This window comes from Mus musculus, chromosome 9, assembly GCF_000001635.26.
Source record: "Mus musculus strain C57BL/6J chromosome 9, GRCm38.p6 C57BL/6J".
Classification (NCBI taxonomy): domain Eukaryota; kingdom Metazoa; phylum Chordata; class Mammalia; order Rodentia; family Muridae; genus Mus; species Mus musculus.
Genome location: NC_000075.6, coordinates 20,261,453 through 20,287,624, shown reverse-complemented (window position 1 = coordinate 20,287,624; position 26,172 = coordinate 20,261,453). Strand labels below are relative to the sequence as shown.

General features: G+C 36.2%; 1 protein-coding gene across 1 annotated transcript; it reads right to left on the bottom strand.

The window, feature by feature from the left end:
* Window positions 1-976: 976 nt before the first annotated feature.
* Olfr39 (olfactory receptor 39) lies at window positions 977-5,274 on the bottom strand. Its single transcript, NM_146825.2, has 2 exons — window positions 5,141-5,274; window positions 977-1,940 (listed from the first exon to the last, which is right to left on the bottom strand). The coding sequence occupies exons 1-2, from the start codon at window positions 5,146-5,148 to the stop codon at window positions 989-991; spliced, it is 960 nt and encodes a 319-aa protein (NP_667036.2). The 5' UTR covers window positions 5,149-5,274; the 3' UTR covers window positions 977-988.
* Window positions 5,275-26,172: the final 20,898 nt, after the last annotated feature.

Here is a 26,172-nt window from a genome sequence, read left to right as displayed (position 1 = left end):
TCTGCAACCCTATAGGTGGAACAACATTATGAACTAACCAGTACCCCGGAGCTCTTGACTCTAGCTGCATATATATCAAAAGATGGCCTAGCCGGCCATCACTGGAAAGAGAGGCCCATTGGACTTGCAAACTTTATATGCCCCAGTACAGGGGAACACCAGGGCCAAAAAGGGGGAGTGGGTGGGCAGGGGAGTGGGGGTGGGTGGATATGGGGAACTTTTGGTATAGCATTGGAAATGTAAATGAGCTAAATACCTAATAAAAAATGGAAAAAAAAAGAAACTCATACCAAAAGCTATAAACAAAAAAGTTATGCAGGTTCTGATGTAAAAATAAGAAAACACAAAAACTCCATGATAAATATATTCCATCTGAAGATTATCAGTTACATAGTAATGATTTTCAATGAGAACTACTTAAGTGAAATTCAGAAAATTATTTAGAAAGAACAATTAAAATATATACAAAGAATTCTCAAAAGTTATAAGCACTTCAGTGAATTAAAAATTCTTACTGCCTTTCTCTCTCTCTCTCTCTCTCTCTCTCTCACCTCTCCCTCTCTTTCTCCCTCTCCCTCCCCCATCTCTCACACACACAGACACACAATATGTGTGTATCTGTATGTGCATGTATGTTAGCATAAATGTGATTAGAGGACAACTTGTGATGGTCCAATATCCTATTCCTTTATGTAGTTCCTGGGAATTGAACTCAGGTTGTTGAGCCTCCCTACCAGTTCTACAGTTAAAGTTAATTACAAATTTTAAAATCCCCTGTACTATAACTGAACAAGTTGAAAATATTGAAGACCTTCTACAAAAAAAATTGAAAAAAGGAATGATTATGAAAGTGGCAGAGGGCAACACACAGGCAACAAAGTGATGGTGTTTTGGGAGCAAGAAATGAAATAGCAATCATTTTCAAGTAGATAAATAAGGTTTTTTTTTGTTTTTTGTTTTGTTTTTTTTTTTTTTTGGTGTTGATCCATCAGGGACAAGAATATACTTTAAGGATTCTTACCAGAGCCCCCTTCACATCTTTATTCCTCAGGCTGTAGATGAATGGGTTGAGCATAGGAGTGACCACAGTATACATCACTGAGGCTATAGTGCTTCCTTGAGAAACATCAGTCCCAGCTGAACTGAGGTAAACCCCCAGTGCTGTACCATAAAACAAACAGACCACACAGAGGTGAGATCCACAGGTGGAAAAGGCTCTATACTTGCTGACTACTGAAGACATATTCAATAAGGAGGAGACAATCTGCGAGTAAGAGAAGAGAATTCCAGTGACAGGAAACACACATAACAGGGCAGTAGCCACATATAATGCGATATTATTGATGAGAATATCAGAGCTTGCTACTCTGAGAATTTGAGCCAACTCACAGAAGAAATGTGGGATTTCAGTACCCATGGAAAAAGTTAATTGCTTCATTAATAGACTATGAAACAGGGAGACTGATAAAATGATAATCCAGCACATTAGCACAAGGAAGCAACAGAAGTGAGGGTTCATGATGACTGTGTAGTTTAAGGGGTGACAAATAGCCACAAAGCGGTCAAAGGCCATTACAGTCAGTAAGAAATTATCCATTCCAGCAAAAACCATAAAAAAATAGACTTGAGTGAGGCACTGCATGTAGGAGATATTTTTGTTCTTTGTCTGGATGTTCACCAGCATCTTTGGGACAGTGGTAGAAGTGAAACACATGTCTACAAATGAGAGGTTGGAGAGGAAGAAGTACATGGGGTTGTGGAGATGGGAATCAGAACTGACAGCCAGGATGATGAGCAGGTTACCAAGCACTGTGACCAGGTACATAAATAAGAATATCCCGAAAAGAATAGGCTGCAATTTAGGATCATCTGAGAGACCCAGTAGCAGGAATTGTGATAGTTCTGTGTGATTTTCTTTTCCCATTCCAGAGGCTTCTCTCCTTGACAAACAAACAAATGTTTAGAAAATATTCATATTGATACCAGCCCTACATGACCCTTCGTGATCCTTCCAATTATCTTGATGTCCTTAGATACGAATAATCTCATTTCACTTTAAATGTTTATAATGTTTTGAGCCTCATACTTTATTTAGCATAAATCTCCTTCATTTTATATTTACTCAGTCCTTTAAATTTCCTCTTAATTTTTCTGTACGCACTAGCTATAGAATGGTCGTAAGACATTTCATATATTCCTTAAGAACCATGAGAGTTTCTCATTCCTAAAGTTTTGTAATACAAAAATGATGTTTTAATAACCTAATTCATATTTATTTTCTGAGTTTATACTTATTGATACAACTATTAACTAACAAAATCTTATTTCCTTTATAAATATTAGTACTATAAAGTTTATTCAGAGCTTTAAGAAGGCTTTTTATAGTAAGCATATCAATATGTGATATATTTTATTGCTACCATTATTACTATTACTATTATTATTCTCTTGTATAATAAGTAGTTTAGATATAAAACTTTTCCATAGGTCAGAATGGAGCTTGGTTTAGGAACTGGACTCTCAATTCAAGTTCCTAGGAACAAAATTTTGGTTTGCCAAGTAATTATGTAACCCTGAGACAGTTACTTAAGGCCACTTGGCTACAAATAATTTTACACCTTGATATTACTGCATTATAGTATTGTCATGAGCAATTAAATAATGCTACAATTCATTTATCTTATTGTGGTTCCTGTCATATGCAACTGGCATCACAAAAATCTGTTTTTTCTTCTGAGCATCCAATAATTTTGTCTTGTAGCAGTATAATTATGCAGCAGCATACTTAAATTTGAAATTTATCAAATCTGGATTGTTATAAATACAACCATTTTTAATCCACTCAAATTTTATTATTTTGAATGTGTGCAACATTTTTGATTAATGAACCTATGTTCCTTTAGTCAGAAAATACCATGTGTGTTCTTATAAGATATGTAAAAATAATATGGGTTGCATATTATGTGGACAAAATAATGCCATTCCATTAAAATAAAGTGAAATGAGAATAAAATAAACCTAAAAACTGTATATATGAGAGTATGTGCTCACATAGTCAAGATAGCAGTGTAAAAAATTAATGGAGTCAATGCATAAAATATGTATTTGACTAAATCAACCACAATTTTTATAAAGCAAATTATCTTAAAATTTTAAGAATTAATGTGATTATTGAAATTAAACATGTTTTATGACAAAATCATTATTGTTGATATATAATGAAGTTTATTTAAGCTATAAGATACATCCAGTAGTAAGTTATTGCATGAAAGAATGTAGAAAAGGCTTATCTTAATATAAATGTTTCAGCAGAGATAAGAATGGTGGGTAATTTTTCATCAAGCTATGAATGAAGAAAATTTCATAGCAAAGAGAAGAGGATAGAAATTTGATCTATTAGACTATGATTAAAGTTAAGGATTTCAAGATGCAACTAACAAAATGTAGATGTGAGAGTCAGGAAGAACATGGCATATGAGACAGTGTAAAGACATTCCTTCATTCTTCCTTAATGCCTCCATCGCACTGGTAAATTCAAATTTACCTGCTAGTCTGAATTTGTGACAGTTTTATCTCATCTTTCCAAAGATATACATGGATCTTGGAATGTTATAGGTGATGGTCAAATACAAATTTTGGATACATAATACATATCTGTATCCAAATATCAATTATATAACAAAAGATAAAATTCAACTTTATATCTATCTGTAAATTCAGACACAAAACTTTATAGTATAAACTACATTCATGTCAAATTCTAAATTAGAAACATGATAAAAAGTTAATAGCAGTTTTAGAGGTGTAAGTCCAATTAACATCAGGATATAACTCAACATAATTTACCACAGCAATGTGTCATAACTACAATTATGAGAGAAAAATGTGGTAGGAAAAAGTAACAGCCATTTTTGTTGTCAGATTCTAAAAGTATGTTGGAAAACAAAATAATCAAGGCCAATTATTTAATCCAATAAGTAGCTGGTGGTGATTATTTTCAAACCACAGTCTACAAGATATTAAATCACTAGTATATCTGTGGTAAATCCATGAACATGTTAATTTAGTTACCTCCAATTTCAATCATATACGTTATTTCTGAACATTTAAAAATTATTTTAAATAGATGGGGTTATTTATATTAAAAATTTTATTGTGTTAAGTTTCATAAATAATTAGTTGTAAGCAAACAGTAGGAAAACAAAAGTGAAACAATAATTACAACTAAAAGTAACAAGTGATATTATAATTCAAGTAATTCAGTAAAATCTTAGATAACATGATAGATCAGTTAAGTGTGACAAAATTGAGAATACCTAAGTTGTTAATGAGTAAATAATTGGATGCAAAATGTCTGGAAGGAAAGTACAATTGAAAGAAAAATTGAAGAAGACTAGCAGACTGTAAGAAATTATTTTAAAAGAAAAATGGCAAAAGTTGTATTTTAAGTTATTTATTTTAATTTTGAGATTATAATATAATTACATCATTTCTTCAATCACTTTCCTTCCTTGAAATTCTCTAATATAACAATCCTTGCTCTTTTAAAAAAATAAATTGTTGTTACACACCCTCACTTCTAAATTCTTAGATGTAATCTGCTCTATATAATGCTGCATGATTGTGTTTTCAGGAATGACCGTTTGGTATTAGATTACCAACTGAAGTGTTTATTTTCTGGGAAGACTATTTCTTCTGCTTTTAGTTTCCCATAGCTTTTCACACATTATATATTTTTATCATTTTTCTCTTCTATAACTACAAAGATCCAACCCACTTCCTTACCCACCAAATTTCATGCTTATTCTCCTTACTTCTCTCTCTCTCTCTCTCTCTCTCTCTCTCTCTCTCACACACACACACACACACACACACACGCACACCATATACAGACATGCATATGTGCTCACAGAATTGTTTTGCCAACTACTCCTTTGCAAAAATTATTCTTCTTGATAGGAGGCTCCAGATTCTAAAGAGTGAGAGAGCAAAAACCAAGTCTATGAAAATAGATGTTACTTCAAATATACAGAGTTCTCCTTCAGAGACAAACTGCTTTTGATATCCTTACTGTTATTATTCTGGAGATATAGCTAATTCTTATCTCCTCCTCCTACTCCTCTTCCTCCTATTAATTTACCTTTGCATTGATTGTCTTGACCAGGACTTACAGATTCTCTCAGATATCCATCATGGAGGCTTTCTATTTCCATAACCTGTCCCCAGAAAGCCCACATGGATTATTATGGAGACTAGAATAATATAATTATAGGTGAGGGGCAATGGTTGAGGTTTCTGTAATTTAAAACATTTAATTACCACAGCTCCTCATTAAAGAAATTGTTCTATTGCTTTTCCAGGTCCCAACACCTTTCATTCCCCCAAGGAAAAAAAGAAGATTGCAGATAGGAAAAATTTTGATCATTGTATCCATGTTGGCATTAATAGAGAGAGATAGACTTATTTCGTCTAAAGGTAGTTTGTTTCAAAAGCTACAGGGAATCTTCTTTGGAAGTAATAACTTGTATGATTATCTTTCCTTGATATCTCTGTGGAATTTGGGGCACTGAATGGTTACTTGTCCACAACATTATTTCAGAAAAGAAGTCCTTATTCTTCTTTGTAATTTTATATTAATATAATTCAAATTAAGAGATAAAACTATATGTGTTTAATGTGTACAGGATTATGTTAAATATGCTACATGTGATAATTGGTTAAATATAGAATAGTAACATGTAAATTGCATCGTGTAGTTACTGATTTTTGTGGCAAGATTCCTAATATCCACTTAATTTTTCAAAATACTCATGAATCTTGTTACTATGGGATTGGAATTTTGTACCTTTTCTTCCATTGGTCTACCCTCTGCTGACTAAACACCATATTTTTGTATTTTTGTGAGATAAAGTTGGTGAAACTGTTATCTGGTGGTGATTATCTCACTTCTTATTTTGCAAATGACATTGAAAAAAGTCCTTATTATTTGACTAGACAATTGACATTCTATAAGATAATTGTTTCTGCTTATGAGTGAACATATCACTGAGTTTCCATCTAAGAGATTACTGATTTTGAAATCAAATGTTACTATAGGTTTAAGACAATGAGTGAAGACTTCTAGGTGCCATTTAGAGGGTTCTGGAATACAACATTTCTTTTTTTAAAAATTTCATCTTTATTCACCAACCTTTAAAAGAGAATTTATATTTCATTAAGCATATCACAACACCCATATTTATAATTAGATTTTGAATGTAAAATGTTGAATGATATAGATATATTAGTTTACTGTAATATCCTGGATAATAATAAAAAAACTTCCTTTAATTCCTATTGTGTTGACATGAAAAGAAATCAAAATAACATGAATGTATCTCTTAGGAATTTTATGCAACAACTTTAAACTCTATAGTCATTAACATTTTCAATAATAATAATAATAATAGTAATAATAATAATAATAATAATGTATTTAAGGGTAATGAAAACAGTTATAAATGGTCTATTTCCCTTACTTTCTGTTATTAACTAACTCCTGTTACTAAAAAATAGCTTGATAGCTTACATTTCTAATGACTGAATAAGATCAACTACACAGATATCTACATAGAAAAATATATATGGAAAATTAAGAAGAATTCTGCTTTTTTTTCTCACACTATACTTGCATTAATTTAAGGCTTTCTATAATCTAAAATATGCTACTTTCCAGAGTCAGAAAGCAAGCTCAATAAGGGAGAGTTGGCAGAACTACCCAAGGGCTATTGTTCTCCACTCAGCACTACAATCTAGTCTCCTATAGACCCTGGACACTTGTGAGACTTCAGGAACAATATAAGCCAGGGCACCTGCTTCCAGAAGTGGGAGGGCACCCATTCCATATCTGGGAGTTCTTCCTCTACAAAAGAATATGCCCCAGAAGACCCCATGGGAGTGGGTATTGAAGAAGGAGGAGCCAGTCTTGCTAAGATGTCTTTTGTTAAATATATAAATATTACTCATTCCTAATGTCACAAAGTCACAAAGTTAATTCTCTCTCTCTCTCTCTCTCTCTCTCTCTCTCTCTCTCTCTCTCTCTCTCTCTCTCTGTGTGTGTGTGTGTGTGTGTGCATGTATACATACATCTCTGTGCACAGGTGTATGTGCAGGTGTGCAAGCCTGGAATACAACATTTCAAAAGCTGACAGTGAGATGCCTCAATTACTCTTGTCTTTGTTCATTTATCACAGAAGGCCAGAATAGGCGAGATGTCACCAAATTTTGGGCAGACATTATAAAGCAAAAGAACATGTTTGTGGACAGAGGTTTAAGTATGAGTATTAAAGTACAGGGGACACATTGTGAAAACAAAATCCTGGTTTATAGGGGATTTTCTTAGACTTTATGGATCCAATGTTTTTAGGCCAAAACACATCTCTCATCCTTCTCTCCTTCTTTCTCTCTTTCTCTCTCTCCATCTCTCATTCTTTTTTTTTTTAATTCTTCAATTTGGAGATATTATATTTAGGTCAACAACCCAGCAACCATTCTTTACCCATTTCCACTAGTGGAATAATGTACCGTCATTACATCATCAATAGCCTACTGCTTTTTTTTTGTTATTTTTTTCTTATTAGATATTTTCTTTATATACATTTCAAATGCTATCCTGAAAGTTCCCTATACCCTCCCCCACCCTTTATTCTTTTTTCTTAAAGAAAGTCATATTTGTCACTAATAGTTTACTATTAGATGAATAAAATTCCCCCATTACGTAATCCAAAATAGTAAATCTTTTTTAATCCATATGTTCTTTCTTTTGCATTTTTCTATTTTTTTATTGAAAGTAGAATTTTTTCATAAAATATATTGTGATTATAGTTTCCCTTTTTCCAAATCCTCTAAGATCCTCTATACCTCCCCTTCCATCTGGATTCTTACCCTTTTTGTCTCTCCTTAGATAACAAACAGGTTTCTGAATAATAATAATAATATAATAATAGTAATATAAAACTAAAAGGAACAAATCAGTATAGGACAAAATAAACACAAGAAAAAGAACTTAGATAAAGCACAAAAAACACATATAGATGCAGACACACACACATTTACACAAACAGGATCATAACAAATGTTGTTAAATTGGATATCAGTCTTACAATAATGCAGAGAGATGCGTATTTATCACCCTGCACAAAACTCAGGTCCAAGTGGATCAAAGACCTCAACATAAAACCAGATATACTAAGTCTAAGAGAAGAAAAAGTGTGGAATAGACTTGAACATATTGGCATAAGAGCCAACTTTCTAACCCATAGATCAGGAGCTAAAAACAACAACAACAACAACAACAACAACAAAAACTGAAAAGCTTCTGTAAGGCAAAGTACACCATCAATAGGACAAAATGGCTTCCTAAAGAACTGGAAAATATCTTTACCAACCCTATTAGCCAAAATATATAAAGAACTGAAGAAGTTAGACACCAACAAACCAAATTTCTCAATTGAAAAACATGGTACAGAACTAATCAGATACTTCTCAACAGAGCAATCTCTAATGGCCAAGGAACACCTAAATTTTCAACATCCTTAGTCACCAGGGAAATGCAAATCATGAGAACTCTTGAAATTCTACCTTATGTAGCAGGAGTTTTGCTACACTGCTTTGTCTCCTGGCAGGTTGCATGTGTGCTGCCACCCAGAAGTTATTTTTGAAAGACAGACAGTCAGACAGACAGACAGACACACACACACACACACACACACACACACACACACACACACACACACTACCTTATTTTAAACACACCTTACTAACTCAGTGGCTGGGCACTTCTAAGCCTCCTGTGGCTAGCACGGCCATACTCTCAAGTACTCCTGGCTCAACACCTTCTAAATCTATTTTTAATCTTGCTGCCCTGTTACTTTCTGTTAAGCCCATTGGTCTTTACTGCCCAAGATGCTTCTGGGCAGTCTTTCTGTGGGCTTTACTCCTATGTTTCGAATGATCTCCCTTCTGCAGCTCTAAAATTGTTCTGTGTCTCTCTCCTGGGTCGTGGTGATCCCCTTTTCTTCCTCTTGCATCTTAGCCCATGGAACTCTAAGGGTCCCACCCTATCTCTGTTTGCACAGCCATTGACTGTATGGCAATTCTTTATTGCCAATCAAATCCAACTGTGGGTAGGCTTCCTTTCTGTATGAATGACAGTGCAAACATGTTTTTATTTTGGCTAACACTATTAGCAAGAGATCACCAGCCACTACATTCCCCCCCCTTTTGTCCACTAAAAAGGCCCTTTCTTTCCAATATACATTGAACATAAGTATAACAGTCATGTAAACTATGAGGTATAATATATAATAAAAGTGTCAAATCCTTCAATGTTGTCAATTTAGATAAAGTATTCTATCATCATTGCTAACTAAAAGAGTTTATAATTCTATACCTAATTATGTTTTGATTTTAGCCTGTAACACCATCTGAAAACCATGTTTTTAATTCTATATAATATCTTTTAATATTAAACAACTTAAGTTTGCTTATGGGGCTATAATTAGTCTTCAACTCCATCAGAAATCCAGAAACATATTAAATATTACTTGAGAATATAGGAAGCACCAAACATAGCTTCTAAAACTTAAATTGTAGAGACAGCTGATTACTTAAACAGTTCCATAATTTCTTATAACATTGGAGCATCTGTCTTCAGTCTTTTGGCCCAGAGTCATCTGGCAGACTAAGCAATGAAGTAGAAATATAAAGAATTAGCTTACCCTGTCTTGGCAGAGATTAGTAGTTGACTTCCCAGATCTGTTTGTCCTTTTGGACAGTATTTTGTCTGTAGATGAATAGGCATTTTCTGCTCCATGGCTACCTTGCCATGTTAAGCAACCTCACCTGGAGGTAAAGATGTTCAATTCTTCTTTGAAGGAGAATGAGGAAACTGTCAGGAGCAGATGTGTCTCATTGTCAAATTATCCTTAATAATGAAATAACATGAAATGTCACATTCTGTGGTTTTCTGATGTTTTCAAAGACTATCTATGTAAAGTATATTTGAATTATTAAACCTTAGCTCCTCTTAGCCATTTCTATTTGAGTAAAATAAAAGCACTTTATATAATTAAATCAGAATCTAACCTAACAATTAGTTTACTATCTGGTCCTTAACTTGTCTTACTTAATAATTCTTAAACAATTTGTAATAGTAGATATTAGAAGAACTGGGTCAAAGCCTTCTAATATCCCTTGCTCTTAGAAGAGTTGTATAGGCACAATGCCGATCTAAAAGTAACAATATTAATTTCAAATTGTGTATCAATATACAGATTTATACCAATGAAAACCTTAATTTTATATCAATATATAAATTCTGTATCAGTGTAAGTAATTTTACATCAATCACAAAGATTTCTACCAATGTAAGAATATGGCTACACAATGCTTTGATCAATAATAAACTTAGTAACTTATACCATCTATTTCTTCCCTGTTTGAAATTATGACCATTACCAAATTATCACGTAAAATGACAACCTATCTATGATTTGTAAAATAACCATAACCAGACAACCAAACCCAAGGAATTGGCCTGACAACTCTCCATGTCTTCTTCCTTCTGAATAAGGGAGGCAAGAAATTCTTTAAAGGGGTAGGAAGGGGTAGGGAGATTAGAAGATTATTAGACTTAAGAAAGCTAGCTTTAGCATCTTTTATCCAGCCTCTGTATGCTTAGAAGACCCAGAGCTTGACTGAAGTTCTGACTGGATTTGTCTGAAAGTTTTGATGAAGCAAGATCATCTGGAGTCAGTAGCAATTCCTGAAGCTGTTCTGGAAGCAAGTATCTGAACAGAATCAGAAAGCAGGGGCCTGGAACAGCAGGTCAGTTCAGCATCTCTGAGTAAGAATCTTGTCAAAGCTGTACATCCTGTAATATATGAATACCACAACCAAAATTTTAGTACCATCAAGATAAGTGTATAGATTGTGCAGGGTGCACAGATCAGTTAAAGATGAAATTTTGCTCCTTGTTCGAGCAGGTGAAAGACAACTGTCTTTTTTTTAAAAAATTATTTAATATCAATAACCAATTGTAATAAATCTTCAATCATGCCATATGGAGGGCAGGAATAATCTTAAGGATTCCATAACCAACAAGATTTATTGTCTCATTTTAGCTGAAGTTTTGGCTTAAGACATTTTTATGTATAAGCCAGCTACTGGGCTGTTTCCATGTCAAGCAACCAGCAGATCAATTTACTTGTGGTGTTTGATTTTCTCAAAAATTTTTTGAGATCCTTAGGAGGTCTTCCCCTGTCATATCTGATCCATATCACCCTGGAAGAGGGCCACAGCATTTTATCTTTTCCTGTCAACACAATTACAGAGCCCTTTTCCAAAAATAGCATGTCCTTGGTCTAGTAGCTAAAAATCATTAAAGGTATAGCTTGACCTCTCTCACAGAGGAATTTTAATATAACCACCAAACTCATAATCACACCATTTTGATAATTAAAACAATTCAAAGCAATTAAAGCAATCTGAACAAATATTAATGATTAAGACATTGTATCATCACACCCCCCTGCTTTTCAACCTATAATTTAAGATCAAAAGCCTTAATATTTTATATATCTATGTATACTTAAATTCTTCCTACTATGGAGATTAATATCTCTGTGTACATATTGTAGTATTCCCAATTCTGTTTATTTAATTCTCAAGGCCTAAGCTTCTACTGTCTGAGATAGGTTAGGTTTCCTATCTCCTGCTTTCTATCTAATATATATATATATATATATATATATATATAAGATTGAATGCCTCAATCTTTATAGATCTCTGTATTTAACTTTAATTAAATTCCCTTCTACTGAAAATACCCAAGGAGCTGAAGGGATCTGTAACCCTATGGGTGGAACAACGTTATGAACTAACCAGTATCCCGGAGCTCTTGACTCTAGCTGCATGTGTATCAAAAGATGGCTTAGTCGGCCATCACTGGAAAGAGAGGCCCATTGGACTTGTAAAGTTTATATGCCCCAGTACAGGGGGGAACGCCAGGGCCAAAACGTGGGAGTGGGTGGGTAGGGGAGTGGGGGGAAGGGTATGGGGGACTTTTGGAATAGCATTGGAAATGTAAATGAGGAAAATACCTAATTAAAAAAAAATCCCTTCTACTTACTTTGTAAGCCTATTTACAGGCTGTAATTTTTGTCATGCCAGGGTGATAATCCTAGAAATCCCATGTAGACCACACTTAAAGATCCTGATAATTTGCCCTGGTACGACATTTAAATTTCTTTAAAGCATTTGTTCATTCATTCTCCCTATCTTCTACCTAGCTTAATATCTGCTGCACCTACCATCTGGCTTTCTGCCGCTCATTTTCTTCCTTCTACTAGCCACACTGGCTCTTAGCACAGCAGAAGCTCCAAGCTACTTAGCTTAAGCTCTTTGTATCAGTTTTGAATAAATCCCCATGTGGTTCAGGCAAAATCTGTATATTCCCTTCTATCCTTAAAAACAGTCAAATCTGACTTATAAATCTCTATCCTTTATTTATCTGGTGGCTGGAGTCAGGCGTCTTTATTCTCTGCTTCTTACTGTATTCTTTCTATCAGGCCGCCCTGGGTAAATTCTTGCACCTCTAAATCTGTTTTCTCTCTCTCTCTCTCTCTCTCTCTCTCTCTCTCTCTCTCTCTCTCTCTCTCTCTCTCTCCTTTTCTGGGTCATTGTGATCCCTCTTTTTTCCTCCTGCATTTTAGCCCATGCAACTCTAAGAGTCTCACCCTGTCTCCCTTTGCCCAGCCATTGGCTGTATTGCAATTCTTTGTTGCCAATCAAATTCAGCTGGGTGTAGGCTTCCTTTAGATTGCATGCAGGACACTACACACAGTCTTTTTGAGTAACATAATTAGCAAGAGAACACCAGCTGCTACAACCTTACACCTATCAGAATGGCTAAGATCAAAAACTCAAGGAACAGTACATGCTGGTGAAGATGTGGAGAGTGGTGAACACTTCTCCATTTCTAGTAGGAGTGCAAACTTGTACATCCACTCTGAAAATCAATTCGGTAATTTATCAGAAAACTGAGAATAGTTTTACCTCAAGTCCCAGATATACTACTCCTGGGCATATACCTAAGGCATATACCCACCATACCACAAGGACACTTGCTTAACTATGTTCATACAACTTTATTCATAATATCCAGATTATGGGAAGAACATAAATATCTCTCATCTTAAGAATGGAAAAAGAAAATCTGATACATCTACACAACTGAATACTATTCCCTTAAAGACTTCTACAAGAGGAGGTTGTAGAGACTGAAATGGCCAACTTCTGTAGCCAGGAAGCACTTCTAGAGGAGGGAGGGAGACATCAATCCACCTGTAAACCCTTCAACTAAAAATTTGTCTTGCCTACAAGATATGCAGGGATTAAAAACAGATCAGAGACTGAGGGAGCATCCATTAATCTTGATCTGTACCCATCACATGTGGGAGACAACCTCTGACACTATTAATGCTGCTCTGCTGTGCTTGCAGACAGAAACCTAGCATAACTGTATCTCAAGGGGGTTTCTCCAGCAGTAGATGGGGGCAGATGCAAACATCTGCTCCATCAGTCAAACATCAGGAGAAACCTGGGGAGTTTTGTGGAAGAGTGTGGGGATAGAAGTAAGCAAGTTAGAGGGGTCAGGGACACCACAAGAAGACTGACAGCATCAACTTATCTTGGGCCATCAGAGAGCAAATGTGCAGCTTGGTCTTTATGTGGGTCCCCTAACAAGAAGATCAGGGGCTGTTTTGGTCTTTGTTCCTTGACATTGGGTCCCTTCCTCTCAACTTGGACTGCCTCGTTGGGCATCTATGGGAGAGAACGTGTCTAGTCCTGCTGAGAATATAAGCCCCAGGGTGGACTGATACCCAAAGGGGTCTTCCCTTTTCTGAGGAAATGGGGAGGGGGAAATGTGGGGAGGTCTTTGTAAGGGTGGTTCTGGGAAGAGAGGAGGGAGGATCTCTTTGATGCTGATGTCAAGTGAATAAGGTACAAAAATTCAAAATCAAATAAGCTACTTAAACAGAACTATAACCCCCTGTCAAACAGAAACAGCAAAAAAAAAAAAAAAAAAAAAAAAACTCATAAAAAAGTCCAGGCTCAGATGTTTTAGTACAATATTTTATCAGATTTCCAAAGACTAATTAATGTCAATACTCACATTTTTATCTCACAACATAGAAACAGGAGGAATACTGTCCAATTTTTACAAAGCCACATTTATCTCAACAACCAAATAATATAGATTCAATAAAGAAAGAGAATTATACACCAATGTTCCTTATGAACATAGATGCAAAATTATTAATAAAATACTTGCAAGCTGAATTCAAGAACACATCAAAAACTGTCATCTACATGGTCATGCAGGTTTCATTCAAAAATGCAGGAATGGTTTAACATATGTAAATCTATAAATGTAATCCATTATACAAACAAACTGAAATACAAAAGTCACGTGATCATTTCATTAGCTGTAGAAAATTCTTTTGGAAAATCCAACACCTCTTCATCATAAAAGTCATGAAGAGATTAAACACACAAATATTAATGTAATAAAGCATTTTATCCAGCAAGTCCATAGCCAATATCAACTGAAATAAAGAGAAATTCTTAATGATTCCACTAAAGTCAGGAACACTACAAGGTTTTAAACCCTCTTCTTATCTATTTAAGATTAATCTAGTACTTGAAAGATTACCCTTAGAGTAAGACAATTGATGGAGATCTGTAGTCTCCCCTCCCCCAGCCTGAAACCTGCTTGCTCAGGGGTGGAGCTTCCTGCTCATTCGTTCTGCCACGCCCACTGCTGGAACCTGCGGAGCCACACACGTGCTCACCTTTCTAATGGACCAGAGATTATTCGGCGGGAATCGGGTCCCCTCCCCCTTCCTTCATAACTAGTGTCGCAACAATAAAATTTGAGCTTTGATCAGAATGAATTTGTCTTAGCTCCATTTCTTCTTTCGCCCCGTCTAGATTCCTCTCTTACAGCTCGAGTAGCCATATCAGTTGAACCGTTCACGTTGCGAGCTGCTGGCGGCTGCAACAGAGATCAAAGGTATACAATTTGGAAAGGAAGAAATCAACGAATCGTTATTTGTTGATATGATATCGTAGATAAGTTATCCTAAAAATTCCACCAGAAAACTCCAACACTTGATAAAAAAATCTTTAGCAAAATAAGTGGAAACAAGATTATCTCACAAAAAACAGTAGTATCTTATATACAAATTACAAACAAACTGAGAAAGAAATCAGTGAAATAACACCTTTTACAATAGTCCGAAGCAATATAAAATATTGTAGGTTAACTCTAACAAAGCAAGTGAAAAACTTTTATAATGGTCTATCAACCAAAGAGTATAGATGACACCAATTACATACGTAACAGTGGATTGCCTTATCTGGCATGCCCTTGATCCTGTGGATGCTTGTTGCCCTAGTGTAGGGGGATACTAGAGGGGTGGGATGGGAGTGAGTGGGTTTGGGGAGGCAAAGAGTAGGGGAAATGAGATGTGTGGTCTGCAGAGGGGAGACTGACTGGGAAGGGAGACAACATTTGAAATGTAAATAAATAAAATAACCAGTTAATAAAAAAGAAAATATTAAGACACTGAAGAGATTGAAGACCGTATCACAAGATGAAAAGATCTCCTATGTTCATGTATCTGTAGGATTAACACTGGGTCAAGAATGGCTGCATAAGGGGTGGTATGACAAAGTTCCTGACTCTAAAGCTGACAGTGGCTAACAGAATCACAGGAGGAACAAGCTCTAGTCAGAGACAGGTATAACAACTAACGCCATAGATTACCAGAAGGCGAAAGGCAAACGTTAGAATCTTACTAACAGAGACCAAGACCACTCACCATCATCAGAGTCCAGCACTCCCAACTCAACGAGTCCTGGATACCCCAACACACCTGAAAAGCAAAATTCGGATTTAAAATAGTATCTCATAATGCTGGTAGAGGATTTTAAGAAGGAAATTAATAACTCACTTAAAGAAATTAAGGAGAACATGGCTAAAAAGGTAGAAGGCCTTAAAGAAGAAACAAAAAAAAAATCCCTTAAAGAATTACAGGAAAACACAACCAATCAGGTGATAGAATCGAACAAAACCATTCAAGATCTAAAAATGGAAGTAGAAACAATAAAGAAAACCCAAAGGGAGACAACTCTGGAGATAGAAACCCTAGGAAAGAAATCAGGAATCATAGAGGGGAGCATCAGCAACAGAATACAAGAGATGCAAGAGAGAATCTCAGATGTAGAGGATTCCATAGAGAACATGGACACAACAATCAAATAAAATGCAAAATGCAAAAAGACCTTAACTCAAAACATACAGGAAATAAAGATACAATGAGAAGACCAAACCTACAGATAATAGGAGTAGATGAGAATGAACATTTTCAACTCAAAGGGTCAGCAAATATCTTCCACAAAATTATAGAAGAAAACTTCCCTAGCCTAAAGAAAGTGATGCCCATGAACATACAAGAAGCCTACAGAACTCCAAATAGACTGGATCAGAAAAAAATTCCTCCCAACACATAATAATCAGAACAACAATTGCACTAAATAAAGATAGAATATTAAAAGTAGTAAGGGAAAAAGGTCAAGTAACATATAAAGGCAGGCCTATTAGAATTACACCAGACTTCTTACCAGAGATTATGAAAGCCAGAAGATCCTGGATAGATGTTAAACAGACCCTAAGAGAACACAATTGCTAGCCCAGGTTACTATACCTAGCAAAATTCTCAATACCATAGACGGAGAAACCAAAGTATTCCATGACAAAACCAAATTCACACAATATCTTTCCACGAATCCAGCCCTTCAAAGGATAATAAAGGGAAAACACCAACACAAGGAGGGAAATTATGCCGTAGAAAAATCAAGGAAGTAATTCTTCAACAAACCTAAAAGAAGACAGCCGCAAGAACAGAATACCAACTTTAACATCAAAAGTAACAGGAAGCAACAATTACTTTTCTTTAATATCTCTTAATATCAATGGACTCAATTCCCCAGTAAAAAGACATAGACTATCAGACTGGCTACACAAACAGGACCCAACATTTTGCTGCTTACAGGAAACCCATCTCAGGGAAAAAGACAGACACTACCTCAGAGTGAAAGGCTGGAAAAGAATTTTCCAAGCAAATGGTCCAAAGAAACAAGTGGGAGTAACCATTCTAATATTGAATAAAATTGACTTCCAACCCAAAGTTATAAAAAAAGACAAGGAGGGGCACTTCATACTCATCAAAGGTAAAATCTCCCAAGAGGAACTCTCAATTCTGAATATCTATGCTCCAAATACAAGGGCAGCCACATTCATTAAAGAAACTTTAGTAAAGCTCAAAGCACACATTGCACCTCACACAATAATAGTGGGAGACGTCAAGACTCCACTCTTATCAATGGATAGATCCTGGAAATAGAAACTAAACAGAGACACATGGATACTAACAGAAGTTATAAAACAAATGGATTTAACAGATATCTATAGAACATATTATCTTAAAAGAAAAGGATATACCTTCTTCTCAGTACCTCATGGTACCTTATTAAAAATTGACCATATAATCTGTCACAAAACAGGCTTCAACAGATACAAAAATATTGAAATTATCCCATGCATCCTATCAGATCACCATGGACTAAGGCTGATCTTCAATAACAAAATTAATAATAGAAAATCAACATTCACGTGGGAACTGAACAACACTCTACTCAATGATACCTCGGTCAAGGAAGAAATAAAAAAAAGAAATTAAAGACTTTTTAGAGTTTAATGAAAAAGAAGCCACAACATACCCAAACTTATGGGACACAATGAAGGCAGTCCCAAGAGGAACACTCATAGCCCCGAGTGCCTCCAAAAAGAAACTAGAGAGAGCATACACATGCAGCCTGACAATACACCTAGAAGCTCTAGAACTAAAGAAAGCAAATTCACCCAAGAGGAGTAGACACCAGGACATAATCAAACTTAGGGCTGAAATCAACCAAGTGGAAACAAAATGAACTATTCAAAGAATAAACCAAACCAGGAGCTGCTTCTTTCAGAAAATCAACAAGATAGATAAACCCTTAGCCAGACTAATTAGAGGGCACAGGGACAGTATCCTAATTAACAAAATTGGAAATGAAAAAGGAGACATAACAACAGAACCTACGGAAATCCAAAACATCATCAGATCCTACTTCAAAAGGCTATACTCAACAAAACTGGAAAACCTGGATGAAATGGACAACTTCTGAGACAGATACCAGGTACCAAAGTTAAATCAGGATCAGATTAATGACCTAAACAGTCCCATACCCCTTAAAGAAATAGAAGCAGTCATTAATAGTCTCCCAATCAAAAAAAAAAAAAAAAAAAAGCCCAGGACCAGATGGGTTTAGTGCAGAGTTCTATCAGACCTTCAAAGAAGACCTAATTCCAACTCACCTCAAAGGATTCCACAAAATAGAAACAGAAAGTACTCTACTCAATTCCTTCTATGAAGCCACAATTACTCAGATACCTCAACCACGCAAAGACCCAACAAAGAAAGAGAACTTTAGACCAATTTCCCTTATGAATATCAATGCCAAAATACTCAATAAAATCCTCACAATCCGAATTCAAGAACACATCAAAATGACCATCCCTCATGACCAAGTTGGGTTCATTCCAGGGATGCAGGGATGGTTTAATATATGGAAATCCATCAACATAATTCACAATATAAACAAACTCAAAGACTAAAACCACATGATCATCTCATTAGATGCTTAGAAAGCATTTGACAAAAATCCAACACCCCTTCATGATAAAAGTCTTGGAAAGATCAGGAATTCAAGACCCATACCTAAACATAATAAAATCAATATACAAGAAACCAGTAGCCAACATCAAACTAAATGGAGAGAAGCTGGAAGCAAATCCACTAAAATCAGGGACTAGACAAGGCTGCCCACTTTCTCCCTAAGTATTCAATATAGTACTCGAAGTCTTCGTAGCCAGAGCAATTCGACAACAAAAGGAGATCAAGGGGATACAAATTGGAAAGGAAGAAGTCAAAATATCACTATTTGCAGATGATGTGGTAGTATATATAAGTGATCCTAAAAATTCCAGAACTCCTAAAAAGTACCAGAGAACTCCTAAACCTGATAAACAACTTCAGTGCAGTATCTGGATATAAAATTAACTTAAACAAATCAATGGCCTTTTTCTACAAAGGATAAACAGAATGAGAAAGAAATTAAGAAGACAACACCATTCACAATAGTCACAAATAATATAAAATATCTTGGTGTGACCCTAAGGAAGTGAAAGATGTATAAGATAAGAACTTCAAGTCTCTGAAGTAAGAAATTGAAGAAGATCTCAGAAGATGGAAAGATCTCCCATGCTCATGGATTGGCAGGATTAATATAGATAAAATGCCTATCCTGCCAACATAATCAAGAAGAAGGAAGACCAACTTGTGGATACTTCATTCCTCCTTAGAATAAGGGACAAAATAACCATGGAAGGAGTTACAGAGACAATGTTTGGAGCTGAGATGAAAGAATTGACCATCCAGAGACTGCCACTCCTGGGGATCCATCCCATAATCAGTCACCAAATGCAGACACTATTGCATATGCCAGCAAGATTTTGTGGAAAGAACCCTGATATAGCTGTCTCCTGTGAGGCTATGCCAGTGTCTCTACCTGCATATGTAGCAGAAGATGGTCTAGTTGGCCATTATTGCGAAGAGAGGCCCCTTTTTCTTGCAAACATTTCTTGCCCCAGTACAGGGGAATGCCATGGCCAAGAAGTGGGAGTGGGTGGGTAGGGGAGCATGGCAGGGGGAGGGTATAGGGGACTTTCAGGATAGCATTTGAAATGTAAATGAAGAAACTATTTAATAAAAAATTGAAAAAAAAAGCCAAAACGAAGACACAACATACCAAACTTATAGGATACAATGAAAGCATCCCTAAGAGGAAAACCCATAGCTCTGAGTGCCTCCAAAAAGAATCTGGAGAGAGCATACACTAGCAGGTTGACAGCACTCCTAAAAGTTCTAGAATAAAAGGAAGCAAATTCATCCAAGAGGAGTAGACAGCAGGAAATAGTCAAATAGTCAGGGCTGAATTCCACCAAGTGGAAACGTAAGATCTATACAAAGAATCAACCAAACCAGGGGTGGTTCTTTTCTTTTCTTTTCTTTTCTTTTCTTTTCTTTTCTTTTCTTTTCTTTTCTTTTCTTTTCTTTTCTTTTCTTTTCTTTTTAAATTAGATGTTTTTTCCTTTACATTTCAAATGCTTTCTATTTCCTAGTTTTCTCTCTGTAAATCCGCTGTATCCTTTCCCATCCCCATTCTCCCCTACCCACCTAATACTGGGAGATAGAATCTTCACAAGGCCAAGGGCCACTTCTCCCACTGATGGCTGACTAGGCCATCCTCTGCTACATGTGCAGCTAGAGACACAAGCTCTAGGGGTACTAGTTAGTTCATGTTGCTATTCCTCCTATAGGCATGTAGACTCCTTCAGCTCATAATGTATTTTCTCTAGCTCCTTCACTGGGGAAGCCGTGTTCCATCCAATAGATCACTGTGAGCATCTGGTTCTTTGAGAAAATCAACAAGAGAGGTAAACTCTTTGCCAGACTAACTAGAGGGCACAAAGACAGTATCCTGTTTAACAAAATCAGAGCTGAAAAGGGAGATAAAAAACAGAATGTGGGGAAATCCAAAAAATCATCAGATCCTACTACAAAAGCCTATACTTAACAAAACTGTCAAACCTGGATGAAATGGACAATTTTTTTCTAGACAGATACTAGGTACCAAAGTTAACTCAGGATCAGATTAATGATCTAAACAGTTCCATATCTCCTAAAGAAATAGAAACAGTTATTAATAGTCTACCAACAAAAAAACCAAAAAACCCCAAAACCCAAAAACCAAAAAACAAAAATGTGTACTCACTGATAAGTGGATATTAGCCCAGAAGCTCAGAATACCCAAGATATAATTTGCTCCAACATATAACAAGGACACATTCTCCACTATGTTCATAGAAGCCTTATTTATAATCGCCAGAAGCTGGAAAGAACCCAGATGTCCCTCAACAGAGGAATGGATACAGAAAATGTGATACATTTACACAATGGACTACTACTCAGCTATTAAGAACAATTACTTCATGAAATTCACAGGCAAATGGATGGATTTAGAAAATATCATTCTGAGTGAGGTAACCCAATTACAAAAGAACTCACATGATATGCACTCACTGATAAGTGGATATTAGACCAAAAGCTCAGAATACCCAAGATACTATTGACAGACCACATGAAGCTCAAGAAGAGGGAAGACCAAAGTGTGGATGTTTCAGTCCTTCCTTGAAGGAGGAACAAAGTACTCAAGAGGTGAAGTAAGGAGACAAAGTGTGGAGCAGAGACTGAAGGAAAGGCCATTTTGAGACTGCCCTACCTGGTGATCCATCCCTTTTACAGTCACCAAACCTAGAAACTATTGTGGATGCCAAGAAGTGCTTGTTGACAGGAGCCTGGTATAGCTTTTTCCTGAGAGGCTCTACCAGAGCCTGACAAATACAGTGGCAGATGCTCACTGACAACCATTGAACTAAGCATGGGGTCCCCAATGGAGGAGTTAGTGAAAGGACTGAAGGAGCTATAGGGGTTTGTTACCCATAGGAAGAACAACAATATCAACCTACCAGACCCTCCAGAATTCACAGGGACTAAAACACCAACCAAAGAGTACACATGTAGTGACCTGTATTTACAGTTGCATATGTATCAGAGGAGGGTCTTATCAGGCATTAAAAGAAGGTGAGGTCCTTGGTTCTGTGAAGGCTTGACCTCCCAGTGTAAGGGAAAGGAGTTGGTTGGTGAGCACCCTCATAGAAGCAGGGGGAGGGGGTGGCATAGAGGGTTTCCTGGGGTGGGGAACTAGGAAAAGGAACACCATTTGAAATGTAAATAAAGAAAATATCCAATAAAAGAAAAGGAAAAAAAGAAAAAAAGAAAAGAAAATCAAGCTGAGCAAGTCATGTGGAGTAAGCCAGTAAGCAGCGTTCTTCTTCATTCATGGATTCTGCTACAGTTCCTGTCTCCACATTTTTGACTTGCTTTCCTTCAATAGTGGACTGTGACCCAGAAAATGGAAATGAAATAAACCCTCACCCACCCAAAAAGTACTTCTAACTAAGTCCAAGAACAAATCAAAAAAATTAATCACCTTTATTAAGTAGGTTTCCAGATATGTAGGGCCACTTTAATGTTTGAAAATTGGTCAATGTAATCCACCATACAAAAATTTTGAATGAAAGAAAGTATACGATCTTTGCCCCTTCTTAGAATAGGAAACAAAACACCCATGGAAGGAGTTACAGAGACAAAATTTGGAAGTGTGATGAAAGGATGGACCATCTAGTGATTGCCATATCCAGAGATCCATCCCATGATCAGCTTCCAAACGCTGACACCATTGCATACACTAGCAAGATTTTGCTGAAAGGACCCAGATATAGCTTTCTCTTGTGAGACTATGCCAGGACCTAGCAAACACAGAAGTGGATGCTCACAGTCAGCTATTGGATGGATCACACGGCCCCCAATGGAGGAGCTAGAGAAATTACCCAAGGAGCTAAAGGGAACTGCAACCCTATAGGTGGAACAACAATATGAACTAAGCAGTACCCCGGAGCTCTTGTCTCTAGCTGCATATGTATCAAAACATGGCCTAGTCAGCCATCACTGCAAAGAGAGGCCCATTGGACTTGCAAACTTTATATGCCCCAGTACAGGGGAACGCCAGGGCCAAAAAGGGTGAGTGGGTGGGTAGGGGAGTGGGGGGAGGTGGGTATGGGGGACTTTTGGTATAGCATTGGAAATGTAAATGAGCTAAATACCTAATAAAATATGGAAAAAAAAAGAAATGAAAAAAAAAATCCCTGGTTAAAAAAAAAAAGAAAGTATATGATCATCTCATTAGATGCTAAAAAGCCTTTGACAAAATCCAACTCTTCTTTAAAATGAAATTCATAGAGGAATAAGGAGTACAAGAGACGTACATAAGCATAAATGCAATTTATAGTAAACCTAAAACTAATATATAATTAAATGGAGAGGAATTCAAAGCAATTCAACTAAAATCAAGAGTAAAGCTAAGCCTGTCCTCTCTCCATATTTAGTAACATAGAAGTTAAAGTTCTACCTAGAGCAATAAGACAAGTAAAGAGATAAAAGAGATGCAAATTGAAAAGGAAGAAGTCACATATTGCTACTTGCAGATAAAGTGATAGTATTCATAAGTGGGCCTGTGGTAGTTTGAGTAGGTATTGTCCCCATAGATTAAAGTGTTTGAATGCTTGGGCATAGAAAGTGAACTATTAGAAAGAATGGCCTTATTGGAAAATGTATAGCCTTGTTAGAGGATGTATGTTACTGTGGAGGAGGGGCTCTGAGTCTCATATATGCTCAAGCTCAATCCAGTATGGAACAATCTTCTCCTGGATGCCTTCAGATCAAAGTCTTAAACTATCAACTCCTCCAGCAGTATGTCTACCTGTATGCTGCCATGCTTTTTGCCATGATGATAATTGACTAAACCTGTGAATCTCTAAGCCAGTCCCAATTAAATGTTGTCTTTTATAAGAGTTGCCTTGGTCATGGTGTCTCTTTACATCAATGAAATACCTACTAAGACAGATCTCAACATGAAATAATAAAAATTATAGATAAATAAATGGAAATTAGAAAAAACCTGACTCAAGTAACTAGGACCCAGAAATATAAACATTGTATGTTCTTTTTAATGTGAAGATATTAGCTTCTAATCTTTTTTAGGTGTGTTTTACTTGGAACATAAGTGGACCTTGGAAAGTGATAATTGGACGTTGGTGTGGAAACACAGCACAGGAGTTTCTATAGCAGATTATAGGTAAAACAAAGGTAAAAAGAAGTATTGGATGTGAAATAGCCTATCCAGGGATGATCATGGAAAGTGTTGGGAGCTCAGGATGTATAGAGAGTATTAACCTAAAGGAAGGTTGTTTGAAAAACCTATATGGAAATTTATCTTGCAACCCAATTAAAATTATTATTAAAATGTATAGTAGGAAACATGTGATAAAAGACAGAGGCATATAACCAAGGTAGGAGGATGTGGAAGATGAGAGGTAGTAGATAGTGAGTTAATAATCACTAAGCATGTATGAAATAGCCCATGGGAACTTATGGATTAATTAGTTTCAAAATTCAATTAAAGGAAATTAGCCAGGCATTGTGGCACATGCCTTTAATCCCAGCACTCGGAGGCAGAGGCAGGCAGATTTCTGAGTTCGAGGCCAGCCTTGTCTACAAAGTGAGTCCCAGGACAGCCAGAGCTATACAGAGAAACCCTGTCTCGAAAAACCAACTGCCTCCTCTCCCTCCAAAAAAAGAAAATAAAATTAAAAACAGAGGTTCACTATGTGGTGACACGTAGCTGCTCCCAGAAGTCATGGAATATTAAATAAAAATTGAAGGCCCAGGTGGGAGAAACCTCTCTAGGAGTTATTAGTTAGGGAATTTCGAGGGGTACTCAAAGCAACACAGAGCTTTTGTCATTATTCTTAGTTAGCCACAACAACTAAATGGTAAGGTGCTATTGATGAAGGCACCATACATTTTAGCTTCTGGTAATAGAGAAATTAATTTTCATTAATTAACTTTGTCATTGTTGTGGAATTTTCAAAGTGTGAGAAGGTACTATTCAGGTTTCTGGGGAGAAATGATATTAGAGGTCTTACCTAGCACTGCATCCTCCATGCTCTCCTACCAACCTGCCAGGATGACATGTCCATTGGTGTAAGAGTGGTTTGAGTTATGTGATGACTGTTTCTAACTGGGTTTCAGTCCTTTGCCACAGATGAAATTTTATGTCTAATACTGTAAAACTGGTAAAAAGTTCATGATTTGAGAGGCGGTGATCTCTGGTATAGAGCTTCCTTACTAGATTTCTAAGTACTTAGTTTATACTCAAAGGCCTTAACTCCTCTCACTCAATTGTTACTAAAGAAGGGTCTCTTTCATGCGGGTATCAGTCGATTTAGAGACCCTTACCTGGTTTAAATGTTGAGGAAAGTGAGTATAATTGTTCAGCATTAAATGGAATATTTTTATTAATATATATCACCTGACAAAGCAGGGAGAACATTTTAGAAGATGATATGGAATTAATGAAAGAGTTGGAGGATATGGAAACTGCTGTAAAATGCTGTTTTCTGACGTAGCATGGCATGGCCATCACACCCACGAAGCCATAGCAGGCGTTGGTACCTGCACAAGACCTAAAAAAATACTACTAGGGCAGCCAAAATTGCATCATATGTGTAGGAAGTAGTCACAAGTCCCTACCACTGACTGTGGAGATATTGGCAGTTCTTAGCTGCCCAGAGCATGAGAATCATGAGACTTTGGAGACATGACTATTAGTATCTTTTCCATGTTCCAGCTGATGAACTACCCTATACATTATATGGGCAGCACTAATGGGACTAAGAGTTATTTAAATAAAATAAGGTCATAAACTTCATATGTCAATATTTTAGGGGCTGTTTGGGAAGATTTTGAGGTAGAAAATTAAGGTTGCAGAAGGCTGATATAATCAAGTTTCATTCTATGCATGCTTAAAATATGCATTTAGAAAAAAATGTTTTTGGTGGTGCTCATTGGGTGGATGTGTTGCAGCGTCATTGGCAATAGAATCAAAAATTTTCAAAAATTCTCCTAAGTAGGCAGATACATACATCTAAATAAGAATCTCTGATTATGAGATACAGCAACCAGTATTTTGAAATTAATTTATTTTAAAAATATTCAATTATACATTACATGACAAGTATATTTGTATCATACTTATGTCCCCTTATGTTTTCTTGTTCCATCCTATTACTCTTCATTGTCCAACCAGAGATATTTGTTTGTACTTTCTGTCATAAAATCACATTTACATAAAATCATCTATGTGTCTGTATAAAATATAGGAATCATGAATGAGAAAAAACAATTATTTGTTTTTTTGAAACTGGCATTATTCACTAAATAT